Raw genomic sequence first — 25,304 nt, 5'->3', positions numbered from 1 at the left:
TACTTAAAATTATAATGAAGTATTCTCAGTTAAGAACTAGGTTATTTTACCCTTAAGTAGACTTGCAGTCCTATTTTTTAAACAAATCAAAAGTTATTTATTGGAAACATAAATGATTGGATCAAACTTGGAATTAAGTACCCCTTGTTAATGCTTTACTGTTTCCAAAATTACTTAAGAGATAAAACCCAACTAATATTAATTTAACAAATTTAAATAGATATGTGCAACCAACATACAGGTTAATATTTTGCTTAAGTATATTATAAATATATTCATTTGAAGATACAATTTTTTACAATGTCTTTGAACTTGAATTAAAAATATAAACCATTAATCTATAGTTTACAGAATGAACTTTGTAGAGCAACTATCTTACATGGTAACTTAAAACTGAATATTGCTGGAAGCTAGCCCCAGGAATTCTGAGTTTACTTCAATTCAAAGAAAAATACTATGGAGAAACACAGTTCTAGTAAGCTTAATTTTTACTATCACATATTTTAACACATGATTCATTAACACATGACAATCAATATCCAAAAATTGGAATCATTATCTTTCTCCAAGAAAAAGAAGCTAATACTTACTTGCTGCTTCTAATAGCTCTGGATGAAGAGAGTATGGGATTAAAGGATCTGGCAGATCTGTAAAGAAAGCTTTAAGAGCTCCAGCTACAGCATTTACTGTTACTTCCATTGATACTAGATTGATATTATGATCTAAAAGACAAAAAGCAAAATTTTTATAATAAAATTTGAATTTATTAAAAACAAGTGAGCAAATCTGTACTTTAAATCAAAAGATATTTAAAACCTCTCATTAGCTATTTTTATTTAGCAGCCAACAAACTACAGATATCACACACACACACACACACACACACACACACACACACACACCAAGCAAGAAGTATTTTCTATTAAAATAAAAAAGGCTGTTAGTTTTACTTTACCAAAGAACATTGCCAATCCCTACCCTTTTGCTTTCTTTCATTTACACACTATTTAAAAGAGGACACAGGGGCCAGGCATGGCAGTATATGTCTGTAATCCCAGCACTTCAGAGGCTGTCGCAGGAGGATCACTGCGAACTTGAGGCTAGCCTGAAAAGCATAGTGAGACCCTATCTCAAAAAGACAAAAATAACATAACATAAAAATAATAAAAGAGGCCACAAGGAGCTAAACAGACAAAAGATAGGAATTATGACCTAATTTGAATTTTAACTTTATATTTAACAATTTAAATGTGAATTGTCACAACACTGAAATTCTTATTTAAAAACAATGATGGAACAAACTAATGGTGCACAGGTCAGAAAATAATAAATTCCCATCACCTACAAAACATTATAGCTTATACTTTGCTTCCTTTCATCCCTTTTCTGCTCATAAAAAAAAAAAAGCCAGTCATTATTCATGTTATACTGGAGTTCATCTTTAAAATGTTATCCAAGATTATTAAAATTCCATAAATAAGTTTTCAAAAATACTTTGTTTTTGGTGGGTATGGTGGCACACGCCTATAATCCCAGCACTTGTGAAGCTGAGGCAGGAGTGCTGTGAATTTGAAGCCAGCCTGGACTATATAGCGAGTTCAAGGCCAGTCTGAACTACATAGTGAGACCTTGTCTCAAAAAAGAAAAGAAAAAAATAATTTTTTTATGGGCAAGATTTAATTATAATTTCAAACCTGTAGAAAAGTTGCAAGATCAATTCTAAGGAATTACATATATCACTAGAATTGCAAATTTTTATAGTGCTTTGCTCTATAAAACATTTTAAAAGGCTATAAAATATCTCCCCAGATTGACCAACTTATACAATATTTTATAACTAAGCATCTATATTTCATTTAAAAACATTATGAAAATGCTCTGATAAACACTTTTATCTATTACAGCTTAGGGTATATACCTTGACCACGTACTTTAATATGGTGCCTAAGACAAACAAAATTCTCAATATGCATTATCTTGTTATCTTCATACTTTATCTTACTCTCTCTACAATACAGAGGTGAAGAAACTGAGATTTAGAAGGACTAACCTGCCTAGAGTATACACAAAGTCAAAACCAAGAGCCTTGATATTGACTGTTACCCTACCTTTATTACCAACTTAATTATACATTCTCAACTTTCCATTAGTATTTTTTGAAATGGGATATTAGACTATTACAGGAATCTTTGGCAACATGGCATATTTTATTACACATATTCAGTACGTATTTTGCCATTTTAAAAAACCTAACTCATTATTTTACATGGTTACCAAGTATTCTATATAATTTGGAATAAAACATATGGGTGGTTCTTTCATCTTTTTAAAAAAGAATTACAAACAGGGCAAAAAATGCCCGTGGGATGCTTATACAAGGTCTTCTATAACAAATCCCTTTAAGCAGAAGTATTTAGCAAAGAAAGGTTCATGAACTTTAATACTACATACTCACAAAAGGCACTCAAAGCCAACACTATATAAGATACCTGTTTGCCTACAACCTCAACAGTTATTTAAATTCTAATAATACATAGAAGCTTCGAAAGAAATTTTTTCTTTATCACTGACGGAGGCTGAGCATATTTTTAAATGTTTACCAGTTTTTTTCCTGATGTATACTGCTTAATCTAGTATGGTTATTCTACACCATCCCCAAGATTATGGTTTGTGTCTTGATCTTATGCTTTATCTATATTCTCATATAGAATTTTTGCAATTATAGTTAGTCCAATCTATTATTTTGGCTCATGATTTCTAATCAAGTTTGGGCCCTCCACTCTAAAACTAAAATATTCACTCATTTTCCCCAATACTTTTGGTTTTTACTTTTTACAGTTGAATCTTTGGTCATACATAAAATTTACTTACAAGTAGGAAATCTGATTTTCTTTTTACTTCTAATGGTTATTTAACATCATGCCCAAACCCCCAAACTCTCATGCAGTGTTATTTTTGATATACAAAGATGCTGATATATCATGTCAATTTATTATTTTTCTAATTCTGGTGATGGATTTGTAATGATTCAATCACAGGCTTTCATTCCTTCTGGGCCTTTGATAGACTTTGTTTCAATACTGACTGCCTTCTTTTTCAGGACTTTCTTTATTAGGGCTCTTTTTCTGCCTTCACATTTACATTTAAAAATACTAATTCTCTAGTGTCTGGCCTTTTAGTAATAAAAAGTTTTGAAGTCATCAATAGTCTTCCTACAAGGATAAAAACAACTTATTTTTCCCAGCTCTCCTCCCTCTTTACTGTGCTTTCTACTGTTTAATACTTCTAGTCTCACTTTTGAAACTTTTTCTCAATATTCGTATCTGTAGGATATTTTCAAATAAAAACCAATATTTTCAACACAAAATTAAATAAGGGAAATAATAAAAAACATTATTTCATATGATTATCTTCTTACCTTGATCAAACTGTTTTTGAATGTTGTCTTGGTCAGTTTTATTTCCACTAACACGGTAGAGCCCTTCTGTACACAATCCTAAGAGAATGAAGTATACTTTTTAAAATATAAAAAACAAAGAATATCATTAACCATACATATTCAGTAACTTAAAAATATAATATTTTAAAGAATAAATAAAATATTTATTTTTAGGGCTGGGGATGTGGCTCAGTGTCAGACTACTTGTCCAGCACGCACATGGCCCTGGCTCCAATCCCCAGTACCAACAAAAACAAAACAAGACAGAACAGAAAGAATAAAATAGTTTTGAGCATTTTATTTTTAAGAAATGGACTTTCTATCTGAAACTCCTTAGGACATACAGTTCCAAACAAAGTGAGTAAATTTTTTTTTTTTTAATCGGTACTGGGGATTGAACTCAAGACCGCCTGCTTGCAAGGCAGGTGCTTATGCCGCTGAGCTAAATCCCCAGCCCCATGAGTAAATGTTTTTTCCTATTCTTCCCAATAAGCGCAGCTCAAAACCTCAAAAAATATACATTACATACCAACTTACACATATTTATTGTATATATTTACATACATATAAGATGACTAAATGGTGCACAGAAGGTAGACTGGCTAACAACTGGAACTTAAAAGTTGAAAAAAATCAAGAGCTTTTATATTATAAAAAATAATATTATAGAAATACCCTACATGCTCCCAACCTTTTATGTACAAGACTGGGTAATAGAGAGGCCTTGCAGCCCCAAAACACAACAAGCACACACAAAAACAAACTAAACAACAATAATGAAACAAACCAAAAAACTACCAACAAGAAAAGCCAGCTCTCTCTAATGAAAAGATTGGGGAAGGTATAACCTAGGTGAGACACAGACCTTTTTGACTTCAATGGTACTACTCGGGCCAAATTGGTATGGAATCTCTCTCTTCACCTTGTCAGAAAGTGGAAAGCAACCAGCAAACCTAGACTTCCACTCTTGCCAACCTTGGAGATGAATGGAAAACTTGTATTTCCACCACCAACCTCAAGTAAGAGGTGCACTAACCTCCTCATCATGGTATTATCAGTGAATGCCAAAGTGGAAAGTATGAACTTTCAATCCTCCCTCTTCCCCTGCTGGTATGGTGTCAAAAGAAGCTTGCTAAAACAGAAGATTTAAGTAAGATCCAAAGTCTTTTAATGACCAGGCTACAATAACCACCAAAATCACCCATCATACTAAACAGAAACAGAAAACAACAACAAAAAACTTACTGAATAGGATCAACAGTAGTGAAGAGATGAAAAAGGAAAGAATAACTTAACTTGAAGGTAACAGAAAGAAATCAGACTAAAAAAAAAAAAAAAATGAAGAGCTTTCGAAGGCTTGTGGGACAATAGAAGATCTAACGTGTCACTGGCCAAAAGTATATGGTACTATTTGACCACAGTAAAGAAAAAAAAAAGACAAAAAAAGGCAATTCCATCAACTTTATTATTCCTGGTCTATGCATAGAACAACATCAATCCTCTCAAGTTCTTTCTGGTTAAAAGTATTTCCTTCTTTACAAAATTCTATGAAAGAGAAACAAAGTATAACAAACTTCCTTTTTCAGAAATCCATAAAGATGATAAAAATGATAGGAACAAAATTTTACTGACCAAAATTTAGGTCAAAGTTGTATCTATTAAAGTTAAGTGTTACTGGTACTTCCAACATGAATTAAACTCATTTGTATTCAGATATGTGAAAGAAAACAGACTTAAAAGAATATATTTATTATGATTCTATTTATCTGACTTCTTAAAGCAGGCATTACTTATTTACATTAAGGGGAAAGAATAACAAAGTTGTTTCTGGTGACTGGAAGATTAGTTAGGAAGTGATATAAAGTATGACAAAAGTGTTCTTATACTTGGAAGTATACCAAATTGTAAGTTTCTAAGACAACTGCAAGCAAATACTTAACTTTAGTTAGTAGCTTCCATTCTAATATGAGAGATATAGATACAGATACAGATATATAGATATATAGATGCGTTCTTGTTTGGAGAAAGTTTCACTAAGTTTCACTAAGTCTCAGAATGGGCTGAATTTGTGATATTGTACATTGTTTCTACCATGTAAGATTAGCTGATACAGAACTTGCTCTCCCAAAACTTGTATAAACAGTTTTTCAAGCTCTCAATAGCAGCTCAAATATAAATATTAATCCCATTTACTCAGGAAACTAAGGCAGGAAGATCTTCAAGACTGCTTTAGGCTTCTTTGGCTGACTGAGGTAAACAAACAGGGCTGGGGATATAGCTCAGTGCACCCTGGGGTCAATCTATAGTACCACAAACAACAGTAACTAAACCAACTATGCTCCATAAATAAAAGTTAATGAAACTGGAAAGATTTTAGGAGGTAGTAAAGCGAGTTTAGAAATGCAACAAACCACAATGGTCTATCATAGTTGAAGAAATAGGCAGTGGAAGAGCTACACAGAGTAAAAGCTCAGATACTTGGAAAAGTCTCTGGCATCTCTGGCTGAATACTGCAAATGTATGCAAGAAAAGTTTCAGGGGCCTGGAGTTCAAAATTACTCTCAAAAAAACCTTTTAAAATAGGCCACTGGGTAAAATATTGTTTTCCTGTAGGTCTAAATAAGTACCAGAATAAGGCTGTTCTGGATCTTTCACATTTTAGCAAAATTAAAGCTAGCAATATAGAAAAAATGTGACAAAATCAACATCCATTTGGGAGGAAAACTTTTAGTCAGCTAGAGTACATTTTTGATTTGATAAAAACAGCATCTAAGGCCAGGTGTGATGACACATCTGTAAACCTAGCACTGGAGGCTGAAGCAGGAGGACTGCTCCAAGTTCGAGGCTAGCCTAGGCTACAAAGTGAGTTTAAGGCCGACTGGAACTGCATAGTGAAACTGTCTCAAAAAGATTAAAAAAAAAAAGAAGAAGAAAGAAAGAAAGAAAAGAAATGGGACTGGGAGTGTAGCTCAGTTGTAGAACATTTATTTAGCATGTGTGATACCCTGGGTTCCAACCATATCCCTCCTAAGAAAGAAAAGAAAAAACCCAACAACAGTCCCTCCAAAATACACATACACACACACACACACATGAATTTAAAGACCCAAAAAATCCCAAAGAGCCAGTTGATCATGAAAGATTAGGTGCTTTCAGGGTGATGAAATAGTCTGCATTTTCACCAGGCGTGGTGGTGCACACCTGTAATCTTAGTACTTAGGAGCTGACACAGGAGAGGGTCATTGTAAGTTTGAGGCCAGCCTGGACTACATAGTAAGTTCAAGGTCAATCTGAACTATATAGTGAGACCCTGTCATCCCCCCACAAAAAAAGAAAAAAAAAATAGTCTGTATCTTGAATGTGGGTGGTTACATGACCATAAAGTTATCAAAACTTACATGGTATAATTAAAACTGTTGAAATATAATCTATGTAAATTTTATGAATAAAGTTCATTTTGAAGACTATTAAATTTTCTTCCAGGTTGTTAAAAGGAAAAGCTCATTATAACAATGGTACTGGTAATTTACTATATCTATAAACAGCAAAATATCATTTTAAAATAGGTATCTGCAATATATTTCTGTTACTGCAAGCTGAACCTTAACTCTAAAGCAACTGGAAATTTCTGTTAAAACTTTACCAGTTTTAAAATCTGTTAAAAAAAATAAAAAGCACCATCCTACAAGAAAACTAGCTTTATAAATCTTTTAGTCTACTTTTGTGGTCTTACAGTTTCTTACTCTCTTTTGTTTTTGTTTATTTGTTTCGTTTTTGGTACCAGGAATTGAACTCACGGCCTCATGCTCACCAGGCAGGTGCTTGTACCACTGAGCTAAATCCCCAGCACCTTCTTAGTCTATTTCTACCAAAGTACTTTAAACATATAAATTATCTTAATTAGTTGACCTGACTTAATTTGCGTTGTACTACAAATTAGAAATGCATTTAATCTCATACTTGAAATTCGTTCATTTCTTCAAACCACACTCAACAACTATAAAAACACTAAAGAAATAATTTTTAATTATAATAACAATGATGGGAATTTAAAATTGTAATAATAAATGCCAATGCATCATTATTTTCAATCACAAATCAAAATATTTTCCAATTGCTTAGTTGTATCTACAAGGCTTAACTATATTATTAGAGAAAGAAAGAATCCTTTAAATCCCAAGCAGAAAGCTAATATTAAGGACCTTTGTATTTCTTCTATATTAAAAATGAGCAGAAATACAGACAAGAAATTTGCCTAAAACATACTTTCAAGTACTTGAAGGGGAGTAAAAAAGGGTAAATGGCATACTCTATATATGTTATATGAATTAATACTTATTAACTGAAGGAAAAAGACATGCTACAACTACAGTACTAGTGAATAACAGTATTTCTTCACATTCTATCTCTTTATTAAACCATCATTTTTTTTTTTTTTTGGTACTGGGGATCAAATTCTTGACCTCACACTTGCCAAGCAGCTGCTTACGCTGCTGAGCTAAACCTCTGGCCCTAAATCATCATTCGTTACCAAAGAGATGATCCAGTGTAAAGACAACCTAGCTGATAATCAAACTTAAGGATAATATGTACATATGCAAAAATGTGCACAATTAAGACACAGGAATGCCAGTATTTAAGGAATACTTGTATTTAAAAAGAGAACATTAAGAACAAAGCTAAAACTGACATAGCTCTTGTTTTCAAACCATTAAAATTTTATAGTCCATTCAACATATCTTCATTAACCTATCTTCATTTAAAATACATTCAAGGCATTTAAAATATATTCAGCAGAGTAAGTGCCTGCCTGGCAAAGTGCAAGGTTGTGAGTTCAATTCTTGGTACAAAAAAAACCCCATATATATATATATATAAAATATATGTATTTTTTTCTTTCAAACACAATAATCTGCCTCTACTGGACCTCTGATAGGTCTAATTCTTTTTTTAGCTTCAGTAGTTCACATTAGGCAAAATAAACCTAACAGTAATCTTTTAAAAATGTATCTTTAACTATGGCTGTGAAGTTTAAAAGAAAAAAAAATCCATGGGTCAAATGATAACACAAATAGTAATGAATTTAAAAATACCAAAAATTTCCAAATTATTGGTTCAAATAATAATAATAATCTCTTGATCATATAATTTAATAATTGAATTATTCTCAATTTTACAATAAGGTCAATTTAACATTTTTAGCATTCAACTTGGCCATTCATTAGGCTCAAGAAGTCAGGGTAAGGTATTACTGTCAATAGTAAAACTCCTTTCAAATATCAGATGATTGCCTTAATATGCAAGAAAATCAACAATAAATCTCTTCCAAATTTACCTTCAACAAGTCACAAACATTTCATAAATTGTTGGTGTCACAAAAATGAAATTTTAAATCAAAATTCTTACATGAATACATCTATCCTACCTGTATCTTCAATAAATTCCACACATTTTTCAACGAAAAGTGGTATGGGCTTCTCAGCTGTGACCAGATCCTGGAGGGGCATCCCAAAGTAATTACTTTCCCAATTCCTACGTGTTGGTGGGTTGAAGTTTTTAGTTTTCTTTTTTTGCTGTAAGAAAATAAATTCAAATTAAAGCTATTAAAATGTATGTTCTTCAAAATAATAGTATCAAGCAAATACAGTCTGGAGCAAAGAAATATTTAAAAACCACATTCAATCTAAATGCCTATCAAGGGATACACAAAAGTAAACAAAAAATAAATAAAATTTTTTTAAAAAAATCTCAAAACTGGCCTGAAGAAAAAGTTTCTGGAAAATAATACAAGACTAGAGAGACAGAGATTAGAAGGATTAGAAAATACAAGAGATCATTTTTCATGCTAAAACAAGAGACAAACCAGGTATAACCCATTCAGTTTACATGTGATCTGTTAATTTTATTTGGCATTTGAGATAGATTCAAAGTGATATATTTTTTTTTTTTTGGTGATCATAAGTAACAATGAACAAATTGCTGATAATACAATAAGGCTCTACAACTCCGTAAGTTCAGTCTCACTAATTTTCCCTTGTTATTTTCCCATTTTCTATCTACTGATTGTATTTTTATAATGTTGAAACAATTTTCAGAAGAAATCTTTCAAAAGAAATTCTCAGTACAAAAATTATTCACAATAACAAAACCCAAGGAAGGGAGTAAAAACCCAAGTAAGTATTGTCTAAATCAATGATGAACAGACTCTGATTTAGTCTTTCTTGAACAAGGCATGGCAAGAATCTTCATGGGTGATTCTACTGTACACTAATAGTCAAGAATCTCTGAAATGTAGGAAGATAAAAAGTTTTCTGTAATTAAAAGATGATACAGCGCTTGGCAGCTCTGGTTCCTTTTCCAGTCTAATTTTATCTACAAATTTTTACTTTCTTTAGTATAAATCAAGAAATCATACTAGTTTTAAATATTATTACTGGTTTACAAATAGGACAAAAACAATTTCTAGTAAGAACAGAGCAGGAAAAGGGAGCATAGGCACATCTTTCTATGTGTAAAGTAAAAAGTACTCTTCCTCTTCTTAATTTGCCATTGTTTCTAAGAGACTCTTTTCTTTGGATAGCTCTCTCAATATTCTCAAGTCTTTGGATATCTTCAATACTAAAGTCTTTTTATTTTCATATTATTATTCTACCTAGCAAATGATAGAGCTCAAGAAATCTAACTTCTAAATCTTTACACACTATTATTCTCTGGTGATACAGATTATATACAAGTCTAGATATATTGAAATATACAACACAACTTAAGTGTTTGGAATGCTGTCAGCAGGGTCTGAAAGTGTTAGATTTGGCTCAACAACTAACCAATCAAATAATGTAGATCCTCATTCCTTAAATGATTCCTCTACTACTGTACTACCACCATCCAAATAAAACCACATTCAAGGAAGTAGAAAGAAGACACTAATACCCCAAGGCTGTATGTCCTTTTCTTGAGAGCATTAACATGCACTGCAATTAGCAAACTATAAAATCCATTCTCATTGCTTAGAAAAGTGAAATCTGAGGTAAAGATGACATTTTTTTTTAAAACCCAAGGAGCATCATGGTGGGTAAAATACATCCTGACTATAGTTTTCTAATGAAAACATGCACTTCACCATAACCATAGCCAGCTGTGCATCTCAGTAGCTGAATTGGAGGAATACTAGAAGCAATCTTTATGTTCACCCACTTGGGATGACAAACAGCAAGGTGTATACAAGTGTGTCGAAGTGTAAATGGGTGAGTTTTACCCACATTAAGGGCCATGTTACATATCTATATATTTATAATTTGTTTTTCTAAGTGTTTTCTTTTGATTTTTCTTGTAGAATTAGTCCAATTCAGTACAATGCTGCATGCAAATCTGCTTTTACACCTTTGGGAAGAGGTTGAAAAGAAGTCAACAAGATGATGGCAATTTTGATCATGTAAGCCAAAGAAATTAGCAGTATATGACACATGACAGTTACAGGTATGATAGAGAAGTACAAAATGGAGTACTTGATTCAGATGAGGAAGAAAACAGTAATGTAAACAAATATTTGACTAGTTAAAATGCTACAAAATGGTCAACTATACCCAAATGATTCATGTTAGAATTAGGTCAGAATGGGGCTGGGGATTTAGCTCAGCGGCATAAGCACCTGCCTTGCAAGCAGGTAGTAGTGAGTTCGATCCCTGGTACTGATAAAAGGGAAAAAGACAAAAAAAAAAAAATTAGGTCAGAAAATTTTATTAGGGTTTCTGGCCAAGGGTGAAACCTAAAGTGCCAACATTGTGATTCAATATTGGAAATTGTTTATAATGAACGATACACTACAGATGTTTTGAAACACACTAATGTAACAAAAACATTTTATATACATCAGTACTAATCTGAATTAACAGCTTTCATAGCAAGACTTTTATCATTTTAAGCTAATATGGAGAGGTAAAAGATGTGGCATTGAGATTTTTAGAATGACACTCAAGAGGTTTGGTTTCCTTCAAAATTGCCTACATTTTGATGAAAAAAAGGCCTGCCAAGAAAGAAAAAAGAATCCAACAATTTGACTATTTTTTGAAAGCTTTATTTTGAACTATGAAGTATTTTATATACTGTCTGAGGATATGACAGTTGAACAATCGGTATCATTTCATGGCAGTTGAAAATTCTGGCAATATATGCCTCCCAAACACAGTATAAAAAGGTATGTCCTGCTAGATTGCTAAGACATTTTACATCTTGAATTAAGAAATGTGTTCTGGAACTCAGCCACCAGGTCTTTATGCATGCAACGAATGATATTAGGAATAGACTTGTTAACATCTATTGCACAGGAACTATCCTCAACAACAAAGCAGATTCCTAGAAAAAAAAAAAGTCTCAAATTCACAATAGAGAAATGTATATAGTACAATCTTTGGATTCAGAAAGACATAACATTGGCCTCCTATATGGTGAAGAAAAATAGTACTGATACTATTAATGTTGCACTCTAAGATTGACAGAGAGGGTAGGCATGGTGGTGAATGTAATCCTAGCACTTGGCAGGCTGAAGCAGGAGGAGCCTATTATTTCAAGGTCAGCCTATGCTATACAGTAAGTTTAAATACAGTATGAGCTATGCAGCAAGACCCTGTCTCAAAAACAAATAAAACACGATTCTCAGATGAAAAATACATATTAGTAAATAAATATATGCAAAAATGTTCAACATCATTAGTCATTCAAGAAGTGCAAATTAAAATAACACTGAGATTCTTTCTTACTCCAGAAAGAATGGCTATCATCAAGAAACAAATGCCGGTGAAGCCATGGGGAGAAAGGAACCCTTCGCCACTGCTTGTGGGAATGCAGACTGGTACCACCACCGTGGAGATTCCTCAAGACACTAGGACCAGAGGTCCCACTGCACCCAGCTAGTCCCCTTCTGGATATTTTCCCAGAAGAATTAAAAACATCATACCACAGCGATACATGCACACCCATGTTCCCAAAGCACAATTTATAATAACCAAATCTTGGAAACAACCAAGTACCCATCAGTTGAGGAATGGATAAAACACATGTGGTATTTTTATACTGTGGAATAAAACTCAGCCATTTATTCTTTAGAACAATAAACTCAAGGTTTTTTATAGGTAATTAGAAACCATACTAAGTGAAGTAAATCAGACTTATATGTGTAAACATCATACTGTCTCCCTAGTGTAAGAAATCAAAAAAATAATTAACATCCAAAATCTACAACAGATACTATGAAAGAGAAAGAAACTGCCCAAAGGGAATTAACAACTGCGGTAAGTGAAAGAGTAAAAAAAAAGGGAGAAGACAATACACACACACACACACATACCAACTAAGATAATTATACTAGCAATTTATTTTAGTTCACTGAAGAGAACAGTTTGCACTTGTATTGCTTGATCAGTTTTGCATGCCTTTATCTTATAATCTGACCATTTACCTTGAAGATGACAATATGCAATATATTAACTTGTTAATTTCCTATTATGTTATAAAATTCTGTATTTTTCTTTTCTCTTTAAAATAAAAAAATCATAAAAAACAAACAGATAAAAAAACTTAATAGTGAATCTTCAAGCGAAGCAAGAAATGATCACATTTTACAAAAAAAGAAAGGCAGAGTAGATGTTATTGATGAGTTAAGCAGCAACTATGATATCACTTGAAGCACACAGCATTGGCCAATGGTTGTATTTTACTTGATTCTAAATGTATCAGGCATATTTTATAGTTTACAAAACAAATAATGAGCACAAAATATCACAGAGAAATTTTCTTAGAGGATCGGAACTAGAATTGATAAATGATCTATTACAACAAAGGAAGAGAAATACATATATGCCCAAAGAACTCTGCAAAAGGTTTCTGTAACAGACCAGTGAACAACAGGTAAAACATCACAAGAACCTCCTAAGAAAACAGAAAGAATAGTAAAATGTTGAGTATGTTCTATCAAAAAAGAAAACATATGCTATCAATGTAAGTGATACTTGTATATGGAACATGCTGTTATCATGTAAAAACTGCCTTAGCTGTGATAATTGAAGTAAAGATTAGTTTTGTGGTAGAGAAAATTTATTTCTATTTTTTAAATTTAGTAACCAAGCAAAAAATTGATATAGAAAATGTTCATTCTAAACATTTAGTATATTTATTTTACTGGTTTTAATTTCCTAAGTGCACACTGTATAATATAGTGTAATAGCAAGCTCCTGACAAAAGAGGAAGACAAGAAAGGTGACAAGTACAGCTTGCCAAACAGGAAAGACAAGCTAAGTTCCTGCGCTGTCAGTGTAGGAAATTTAGGTGTGATAACTGAAACAAAGATTATTTCTGTGGTAAAGTTTTGATTGTATTTTCACTGTAGTTCACATAGGAACTACAGTGAAAATACATTTTTTAGAACTTGTAAGCAGTAAGTAGTTGACACTGAAAATGCTGATATTTATTCTAAACACTAGTTATATATTAAAAATTTAATATTTTATTGATATTTTACTTTCTTTTTAAGTACATATTATTTAATATAATAAAAACTCATAAAATGATAGAAACACTCCAAAAGAAAATAAAAGGACATCATCTCCTCCAGTAATGTGTCTTTTAAAAAATTTACCAAGATGCTCCTAAAGAGGTAACAGACTTACAAAACAGATTACATTTAACAAAAATAGCAACAAAAATAATACGGAGAATAATGGCAGCTACTAGAATAAAACAAGAGATCTTATAAATGTTATCTGAGAGACAGCACAATCATCATGGCAACAGTTCAAAACTGTGCCGTGATAATGCATACTTCCTTCTTCCCAGAAGCCCCGAAAGTCTTGCCAAAGATCATGCATGTGAAGATTTACCCAGTGCCCTGCACTCTCACGAATCAGCTCACATCAGTACCTACAGCCCTTCCCCCATCAGAACCTCTATCAGGCAGCCTTCTCTGTGGTGACTCTCTCAGTGTCCCCCCATTAAACTCTTTTCTTACCTAGCATCTCCTCTCTTTTAATATTCTGCGCTACTCTAGATTGAGTACAAAGTTGTAAACTATTTTGCTAGTTGTAACTGTTCAGTTAACTCTTAAGAAATCCTCTTTTTAGTACTGGCCTTTGGAAGCCAATCTAAACTCTCAGATGACTGAAATCATTCTATTGCTATTCTTGAGGTCAGAAAGAAGAAAAAACAAAGTCTAAACTTTAACTAGGCATCTCTCAACATTTAATTAAAATTAAGGAAGCAGGAAGAAAAATAAGGGAGATTCTCCAAGGTTGATGCTCAGTAAACATTTTTCATAGTGTATAAAGGACATATTATTTAATTCTGAAGTTATACCAAGATTTAGCATTAGCTATCTCAAGTAATGAAAAACTAAGTAGCTTATAACAAGGAGTATCTGGCCAACTCTTGTAACAGTTCTACAAAGGAAAATGCTATGCAGATACAGTGCTTTTATGATAAAATTCATTTTTCTACAACCATTAGCTAGTTTCTAGCCTTTAGATTCTTTAGGGAGTTTTTTCAAAACAAAACTTAAAAAGTCCACATAATTCTGAGATTCCCTCCTTTACTAACAGTTACCAATATATACAAACTCAAAATGACTTATATAATTAAAAACCTATTTCATAAACTAAGACTACATTATGATTACTATAAAAATGACATCATTTCCCTAAAAAAAGAGAAAAACCAATAGCTTTGCTGTTCATATCTGCAATTTTTGATGACTTTTGTCAGAAATGATACCTCCGCTAATAATTAGGTCACTGGAAAATAAGCTCTGATCTATGATAATCCAATTTTTTGATTCATTACTATATTCATTCTCAAGAGTTCATATCCTGGGTTGAGGGAAATGCTCAGAAATAGACCACTTGCATAGTATGCTTGAGGCCTTGGGTTCAATCTCTACCACTTCAACAAAACTAAAGAATTCATAACTTAAATTCTGCTTAAATACAACTACCCACAACCCTTTTCTCTAGTCACTTAAGCAAATCTCACATATGCAAATACATACCCACAGTAAAACAAGCTTCCCCCCTACACATAATGTAAACAATTGTCCAGTAGATATTTAAAAGTCTTAGTTTAAGTAAACAAGATCAGGAAGTGGAATATAAATAGCTTTTTCAAGAAACTGCTCCTCAGCTTCCTCAGCTGGAAGTGGTGGTAGTGCAGCACTCATAGGCTGAGGGAGGTGGGCTGCCATGAGTTGAGGCCAGCCTGAGGTTACATAGTGGTTTAAGGCCAGTCAGAACTACTTCAGACCCTGCCTCAAAAACAAACAAAAAGAAACTGCTCCTCTTCAGAAATTAGCAGTATCTGCAAATAAATACTATAAATCAATAACATAAAAAAAAAAAATCTCAACTGCTTTACTGGTAACCAACAAACTGAACAAAATCAGCAAAAGAGTAGTTGATTAGGCTTTCAAAGAATCAATCCAGGATCTGAAGTCTATACTCCTAGATATGATTCTTGAAATGAGACACAGTGGATGGAATGCAAAGAAACTGGAAAAAATCCATTATACAAATTACAATCTCCTTAAAAGCAGCAAGTGGAAAACTAAGCAGGATAATGAAAGCCCTAATAAAATGGAAAAAAAATGAATGTTCCTGTTATACACACCAAATATACTTGAGTTTGCTGCTCTTTAAGAAAGAAATGTCAACTTTCTCTCCTTACTAGTTGCTGCTCCAAAATGTGTTTTCCTTCTGGTAGGCACATTGTGTAGAAGTCATCTTTACTACAATCTCCAATTTCTTTCCTTCAATTTACTCCTCCTATATGCCCTCAAATTAGTCTCTATCAACTCCATCATTCTTCTAATCTGCTCTTAGTAAGGCAATCAATGATTGCTTTGTAGTGGCTACTTCTCAGTTCTTGACTTTTCACCAGTCATTTTCCTCACTGCACTTTGAGGAGACCAGGCCCAACTGCCTCATTTATACTCTCCATTCTTGTTCTCCTGGGTTATGTTGTGAATATCCCTTATCATGAACGTGTGAAATAAGATTTAAAAAATAAAATGAAACAAACCTAGGAATCAAGCTAAGCAACCAAAGAGGTAAGAGAGATCTACAGTGAAAATTATGGAACACCAAAAAATTTGAAGGTACTAGAGATGGAAAGACTTCCATGTTCATGAAACAACAGAATATCATTAAAGTTGTCCCATTTCTGAAAGCAACCTACAGAGTCAATGCAGTCCCATCAAAATACTATCAAAGACATTCTTCAAAGAACTATGCAGTATAATCAAAAACCAGTGATCAATTCAATTTTTTGAAAGCTTATTACAGTAAAAGCCCACTGACATTAAGCCTCTACAAAATACTTTTGCTTCAAATACTCATCATGTTACTTGATACTGTCTTAAGTATTTCTGGACTGTAATTTCACTTGTGCTGCTGTGGCTACCTCAATGTCCTGTATCAATTCAAAACATTTACTTTTCATTGTCATTTTGACTGTGAAGGACAGTCAAAAATCACAGAGTCCAAGGTCTGGTGAATAAGATGGAGGAGGGAATTTTGTTTTTTTTTTAATGAAGTTGCCTACAGTAACTCCTGGCAGGGAGTTTACTGTATTTCTGGTACCATGAATAGAACTCATGACCTCATATCTCGTATTTTTTTAAAATCACATCTCATAAGGACACTTACAAAAGATTTCCAAGAAAGTGGCAAGAGCTATATAAGCAGGTTGAAATGAAGGGAGTATTCTAAAAGGATTTAATAGCAATGTATCATTTACTATAATAAATTTTTAAAATTTAAACATTCACCAGAGTTTCTAATCATATCCTAGATATCAGGAACTCAAAAACTTTACACCAAAAATTGAATAAGCAATCAATAAATGGGCAAATGAACTGAACAAATACTTCTCAAAAGAAATGCAAATGGAAGTACAGGAAAAATGTTCAACATCTTTAGCCAATTAGGAAAATGCAAATCAAAACTATACTGAGATTTTATCCCACCACCCCAGTCTGAAAGCCCAATATCAAGAATACAAAAACCAGTAATTACTGATATGGATATGGAAGGGAGCTCTTTTCCATTATTGGTGGAAATGTATAAATTACGTCAGCCATTATGAAAATCATGGAAATTCCTTATAAACAAAAAATAAGAGGCTACCATTTGATCCTGCTATACTACTTCTTGGTATATTCAAAGAGAATTAAAGTCAGCATAGCACTAAGATACCTGAGTAGCCAGATTTACTGCAGCACAATTTATAACAGCTAAGCTATGGAATAAGCCTAGTTGCTCATCAACTGATGAATAAATAAATATACTTGGTGGAATATTAATCAGCCATGATAAATAGCATCACATAATTTACAGAAAGAAGAATGAACAGAAGATCATAATGTTAAGAAAAATAAGCCAGACTCAAAAAGACAAATACTACAAATCATCTCTTATGTTTGGAATCAAGAGGGAGAGTACAGGAAGGAGGCAGAGAGAGACAGAAAGAACACATGAAAGTAGATGGCAGACCATTAGAGAAGAAAGGAATAACAAAGGAAGAATGAGGAGTAGAAATTTTCAAAGTACATCATATGCATGTATGACTATGCCAAGTGGAACCTTCTACTGTGAACTAATAAATAGCCTTAAAACTCATTATGTATTAATGTAATAGTTTATATGCACTTATTTCTCTGGAAGTAAGATGAATTCTCATGTGAATGGACTGCTTTTACCTTTTTTGCCATTTTGTTAAGAATTTTCTGGGCAACTTTATTGGTAATTGAAGCCACATTAACACTGACTTGGCTGCCAACATTGGGTTTCAGCTCAATTTTTCTTACCCTCGTCATTGCTGTCCTTAATTGCAGTCTTTGGCAAAAATGGCTCCTATGAACTATAGGTGTGACAATCCATACCTTGCAGTTAAAAGTCAGAAATCATAAAATTGTTATCTACTGTAAAACAATTTCTAGACTTGAATTGAATGATTTGTAATTACAATTTTATTAAACATAGATATTGCCATTCTATAAATTTACCTTATATCTTAAAATAATAATTATTCATCTATGTAATAAGAACACAATATTCTGTTATAGTAGTTCTTGACACATTAACAAAATGTATTCTTGACAAACTGCTCCACGAATAAGTAACAAGCCTCATTTAAAAAAAAAATCAGACATATACATTAAAAATATCTACTCCAATCTAAATTTATCATTGTCAACAGATATCTCAAAAATAGCAAACATTATAATATAAATAAACAGAAATACAAAAATCACATCATCATCTCAGTAGATGTAGAAAAAGCCTTTGAAAAAACCTAATATTCTTTCATGATAAAAACAAGGAAGAAAAAAATGTAGAAAGATCTTATCTCAATATGATAAAAGTCACTTACAATCAAATTACTGCCAATACCATATTACATGGGGAAAAACTGAAAGCTTTCATTCTAAAATGAGGAACAAGACAATGATATCCACTATCACCACTTCTATTCATCACAGTACTTGAAATACTAGTAAGATCAATTAGGCAAAAACAGAAATAACTAGGCAAGAGTACTTAGTCAAGAAACAAGGATTCATACGGGAAAGGAAAAAGTCAAATTCTCATTATTTGCAGATGACAACACATCTTTTGAGGTCTCTACAAAGAAGAACTAAAAAAAAAAAAATCCTTCAGACTGTACTTAAAATGTATAACTAAAATCAGTGATAGAGCAGGACACATAAATCACAGAAAATACTCCAATCATAACAAACGAAACAAACAAAAAAAAAATCACAAAACTCAACAGCATTCCTGTATACTAATAGTGAACCCAATGAAAAAGAAATGAGGAAAAAATATGCACAAAGCCCCCGCCCCTCAATTAAATAATTTAGTAACTAACTTAACTCATGAAGTAAAAAGACCTCTACAATGGGAACTATAGTACTCTGAAAAAAGGAAATCAAAAAGGACATCAGAAAATGGAAAGACATTCTCTGTTCCTGGATAGGCAGAATAAATTATAGTCAAAATGGTCGTATTTCCAAAACTGATATACAGATTTAACGTAATCTCAATCAAAATTCCAACAGTATTCTTCACAGAACTGGAGAAAACAATCCTAAAATTAATACAAGATAAAAAGACAACCAGACTAGTAAAACCAACCTTGGTAAAAAGAGCCAAGTGGAAGGCATCATGATTCTGGATCCGAAGTTGTACTATAAAACTACAGTGATAAAACAGTATGGTATGGGCTGGGGATTTAGCTCAGTGGCAATTAGTGACTGCCTGGCAAGCATGAGGTCATGTTCAATCCCCAGCATCAAAAAAAAAAAAAAAAAAACCCAAAACCAAAATGGTACAGTACAAAGCAGAAACAATACCAAGCACATTGAACTGTTTAAACTTTGACAAGACCAAAAAACATACATCGCAGAAAAGACAGCAATATACATTGCAGAAAAGACAGCTTCTTTAAAACTGGCTATCCACATGCAGAAGACTGAATTTAGACCTGTATTTTTTACTATGTACTAAGCTAAAACCAGAATTGAACGAAAACTAAATGCTAAAAGAGAAAACAATCTTCTGGACGACAAAATAGGCAAAACTCTGAGTCACAGGCACAGGCAAGGGCTCTCTGAACAGTGAACACAACCCTGGTGCACAGAAAATAGTACCAAAAATCAACAAATGGGATCATATCAAAATAGAAAAACTTCTGTACACAGAAAAAAATGACATAATGAAGAGACATACTTTCATAAGGGGAACAAATTTTTGCTAGCTGTTCCTCAGAAGATTCATATCTAGAATACATAAAACTTTTTAAAATTTTTAAAACTGCTCAAAAATAGTAAGACACTCACAGAAGTACAAATGGCCAATAAATATATACAGAAATGCTCAACACTGCTGGCCACTAGAGAAATGCAAAATAAAAAAACACTGAGATTCTAACTTATCCCACAAAGAATGACCACCATCAAGAAATAAAATAATAACAAATGCTGATGAGCTTGTGGGGCAACAAAAGCCCTTCTACACTGTTGCTGGGAATGTAAACAAGCAACACCACTTGGGAAATCATGGAGAGCCTTCAAAAAACGGAAACTAGAAATTCCATTTCATCCAGCTATTTCCCTTCTAGGAATTGTCCCAAAACAATAAAAGACGTCATATTACAGTGATGTAGATATACAGATGTTCATAGCAGCACAATTCTTAACAGCTGTATGTTGGAAGTCATCTATGTGTCAATCAACAGACGAATGGATAAGGAAACTGTAGCTCAGTAAAAAGTCCCTGGGTTCAATCCCCAGGATCCCCTCTCCCATTTAACTTTATGATCAACACTGCAATCTAGTTAATGATCACAAGCAGACCAACTTCACCAATTAGTAAAAAAGCAACAGAAATGGCTATTGAAGAAAGTGTCAGTAAATGTCTTTCAGTTTTGCTAAATAAATCTTGTTTGTTAAATTATAAAAATACACTTAAAATTTCAAATAAATCTGTTTTACTACATTGAATTCCTTTAGAACAGAGCCAATGACTATAAAGTATCCCGGTATAAACATCTAACACTGATCAGGCACAGCAGACATTCAATCAAATGCTTATTAAGTAACAATGTCTCTGACTCAAAATAAATCATAATTATTAAACAGATTCTTGAATTGTTAGTTCATTTATTATCAATGACTTCAACTGATCACAGTTTTACATAACAACAACATATAGTGCTAGGTCAGGGAGACGAACTATAAGTAGGATCTAAATTTGCTCGAGGTACACATCATGGTTTCTCATCATTTAGAAATTATCCAAAATTTAGAGGCAAGTCAACTCCACCCAGAGTTCCTGGGATTAAGGCTCATCCAAAACTCAGTAGTATAATTCTATTCCCCTTGCCAGAGTATATTGGTTGGGAGAAGATAAAGTACACAACTCAAGAACAAAAGATTAGAAAAGATGCTTGTTGAAGTGTAGTAAAAAGCTTTCTCATTCTTCTAAACAGACTTCTACATAACCGTAACTGTCAATTCTCCTCCAAGAGTGTGTCTGAAAGATAATATAGTGGATTTAATTGATATCCTTTATCAACTCTCCATAAATCTGAGCAAGATACTACCAGAAAATAGGTTTTTAAAAGATTGAATCTTTCAAACAATTCAGGAAAGACTGTTAAAGAATCCTTGCTTGCTTATAAAGTCTACCACTCAGATGTGCCAGTATTTGTGGTCTTGTTTTTTAGTTAGCCCTAACTAAAAAGCAAGAATCTGATTTTTCTCAGATATGAACACTGACAGTCTGTCCAGTATTTGTCAAGAGGTTATAAATGATATACATTAAAAATGTAAAGCATGCTTACCCTTATAACATGCACTTTGACACTGTTTAACACATATTTGTACAAGTTTCTTTACCTTTGGGTTTGAAAGGGATAATTTATAAATTAAATGAAAATGGTGATCCTCATCATTTAATTAAGAACATTTGTTTTTTAGAAGCACTTAATATAGTCCTGCTGGTTTGAACCACCAGTGGTACATGCATGAATGTCTCATTGGGTGGCTTGTACCACTGCTGTAATAAATGGATCTAATCACTTTTATCTGTCTTTTTTTATTATCAATATTAATAAAAAGCCCCCCACCATGGGACAGTCATGCATGTATGACCAGTGTTTCAAGCCATCCAGTGGTGAGACATACAAATTATGTCCCAGTCGTAAATGTGTTGAAACTATTGAGATCCAGATATCAAGTCCAATAATTCTAAGTATAAGATTTATTATATTCTAAAGGATCTACTCACATTAATCACGTGACAAGTCACTATTTTCTATTATTAAATTAACACTTTGCAACTCAACAAACCGTCCATACTCTGACTAAAACAGCAGAAACCTTGTGATGCAAAATAATGAATTTATAAAGAGAAAAGAACATAGACTGGAAAGAATACCTGAGGATAAAATAGATTTGGTAATTGCTAAGAGGATGAAAATACAAAAAAACAATTTTACAAACACAAAATCACCAGAATACTAGCTTACACCAACACAACATAAAATTTACCAAGTATTGTACTATTTACTCTTTAGCTGAATCAAAATGAAAACACTGTAAGTGGACACTAAAGGACAAAAACCAGCTTAAATAGCTGTATTTCTCCTTTTCACTGAACACATGCACTAAAAATTGGTTGTTTTATTAGAATGAAGTTTCTCATTTACTTTCATTCTCATTAAGCACTGCTTTTCAAACACGATTAGGTTATAAAATCAATTCAGAAGGTCAAAACAAACTTTTCCCCCCACTGTAATAGACCAGTGATTCAAATACAGTGTACAGAAAAGCTTGGTATAATTTTGTAACATTTCATTTTAGTTATGTGAACATATTGTGTGCAAAATGAGTCATTATTTAAAAAAGAAAGTTCTTACTACTGGTTGCAATTACATGTTTTAGAGGTTTGGTCCCACCACTAATACTAAACTCATTTTGGAGCACAAAGCAACCAACAGCCAAAGATACCTAACAGCCAAGCATAAACACTTCTGTGTCAACAATGGCAACTCAGCTCAGATATTTCTAAGCAGCCATTTTTAGATGCCACAAATGAGGGCATCTGCTAAGAAAAGATCAATGATTCACTTACTTTAGGGACAGAGGTAGGGATCAAACCCACACACTCATACATAAGAAAGTTCTCTACCACTGAATCACATCCCTAACTCCTATGGTTTGTTTATTCTTACTATCTGCTTATTAAGTATGATAATCCCAAATATCAAGTTTAGTCATCCAAGTATTGTAATCCTGTTTCTAGTTTTCCTCACACTCCAAAAAGTTGTACTTATAATCCCAGTGAGATGTTACTAGAATCCCAGCAAGTTAATCTACCACCACCAATGCAACCCACAGCAAGAGTAAAGACATCAAGATATATTCCAAGTTAAGAGCAGCCAAGGAGTCCTAAGTCCACCTTATAAGGACATGGAGACAAAGGCTTTGATCCTAGGCCTCTACCAGAATTTATTATCTTTTGAAGAAGGGAGGTGGATCAGGGATGAGTGACGGTGAGGATGGCGGGGAGGGGACTTAAGTATCTTGAGCTGGCTAGGCAGGTAGAAGGGCATCTCTGTAAATTGCAGAAATAAAGGTATGTAGAAGGATCAATTTACAGAATCTAATTAAGGCAGCAATGGAATTGTTTTGGGAGGCTGTCACTTCTTGTGCCCCAGGAGTCAGAGCCTCTTTATCTTGAGGCTTGTACCCAGTTGGCATCCCCAGAGCTATTGGCTCTAACATCTTACCTGCTCATATCCTGTACATATCCTGTAAGGAGAACACTATTCCAGAAAACAGGACTGTCTTTGGCTTTAGAGATTACATATTAGCACCTTGGGTAGGCTTATTTACAATGGTTAGGGCCAATTAAAGAAAAAAAAAATACCCTAGCCAGCTTTTTATGTATCAGTATAAAAAAATGAGTCTCCAAATAATCAAAGTCAATGTCATGGTTTATGTCTCATGAGTTTGCATTGTGCATTTGTGATGGCTTATTGTCTAGTGCTTGGATTGATGGTGTCAGTGCTCCACTCACATAGGGGTGGAGCCAGGATGTGATGTAAGGGCAGGAAAGTGTGTCTTGCTCTTTGCTGGTTCCGGCTTGCTGTTTGCATGAACTGCGGCCCAGCCATGCCCGCCTGCCTTGGAGCCAACTAAATGTGGACTGAAACCTCCAAAAACTGTAAAAAATAAATCTTTTCTTTCCCAACTTGGGCTTCGGGTAATTTTGTCTCAACAATGAGTAAAAAGTAAGTCACAGTACTTGTTTTGCATTCAAGGGGAGTTACTAGAGTTGTTTCCCACAATTAAGGATCATCTATTACTTGGTCATTCAGCATTGGTAACTGTGCAAAGCTCTGTTAGGCCAATCTTCTATATTTAATCTGTAGGGGATTTCATCTATTACTACTTATATTGTAAACAGCACCACTGCTTCAATTAGTCCAGATAAGCATCAGTCCCTCAGGTGGGTGACCAGAGTACCTGCACCCACCCCTCTCCCCAAACGGCTTTGTTCTTTCCTTGTATCCTTGCACTTGTTTTCCTATTGGATCAATTATTAGCTAAGTAGTTGTATCTGATCCACACACCCATGCTGTAATTTTGCTGTATAAATTACCCCTGACAAAGGGCCTCTGTGGTTACCCCATTTCTCCTCCAAGAAATCCAGGAACTTTTCTTCTCTCCTCATTTCTAGTAAAACTCTACTTTCCTCTTTAATTTGAAGATTTTCATCAATGTTCTGATACTACACACCTGGGACATTTGATATCTAACAGGTTGAGAGTTCCAGTCATCCTACATCATTTTGGAGGCCCCAACAAGAAACTGGAAGGATACTTGAGTCTGCTTTTGTTTCATGGCATCCTTAAGTATCTTGATTGGACTCTGGATTGTGATTTGTTCAGGTAATCAAAAATTGCCATCTATTGTTTGCTTCATCCTTTGTGTTCGTTGCTTGTAGTGTTAAAAAGTTGGAAGCATACAAGATTTGTGATGGAGGTATCTGTAGGAACAAATTTTTATTTTGCAAACAGCACTTCCGTATTCCTTACTTGACTTGTCTGGAGGTTATAAGATGGTTTGGTCCCTCTATTACAGCCAGGCTTTTGGAATGGCTCTGGCTGACTGCCTTTATGGTTATGTTTGAGAAGTCAGCCAGAAGATATGGCACATGTAATTCACCTCTGCCAGGGATGATTGTTATAAGCATTGTCAGGAAATGGTAATGTACTTCTCTTTGCAATCCTGAATATCTTCCAACTGGAAGCTCCTGAA

General features: G+C 33.5%; 1 protein-coding gene across 3 annotated transcripts in view; it reads right to left on the bottom strand.

Annotated features, from left to right (window-relative positions):
- Arhgap5 (Rho GTPase activating protein 5) overlaps positions 1–25,304 on the bottom strand; it is a 64,798-nt gene that overhangs the window by 7,864 nt on the left and 31,630 nt on the right. For all 3 annotated transcript variants that reach the window (XM_063246506.1, XM_003464765.5, XM_063246490.1), the window contains exons 3-5: positions 8,865–9,012; positions 3,419–3,496; positions 591–722 (exon numbers count right to left, since the gene is read on the bottom strand). In XM_063246506.1, coding sequence (XP_063102576.1) covers positions 591–722; positions 3,419–3,496; positions 8,865–9,012 — 358 coding nt within the window. The remainder of the gene's footprint in view (positions 1–590; positions 723–3,418; positions 3,497–8,864; positions 9,013–25,304) is intronic.

Source organism: Cavia porcellus, unplaced genomic scaffold (genome assembly GCF_034190915.1).
Source record: "Cavia porcellus strain 051 isolate PalLab524CR breed Dunkin Hartley unplaced genomic scaffold, mCavPor4.1 scaffold_1, whole genome shotgun sequence".
NCBI lineage: Eukaryota > Metazoa > Chordata > Mammalia > Rodentia > Caviidae > Cavia > Cavia porcellus.
Note: the sequence above shows the minus strand (reverse complement) of the source record. Positions and strands in the feature narration are given on the sequence as shown.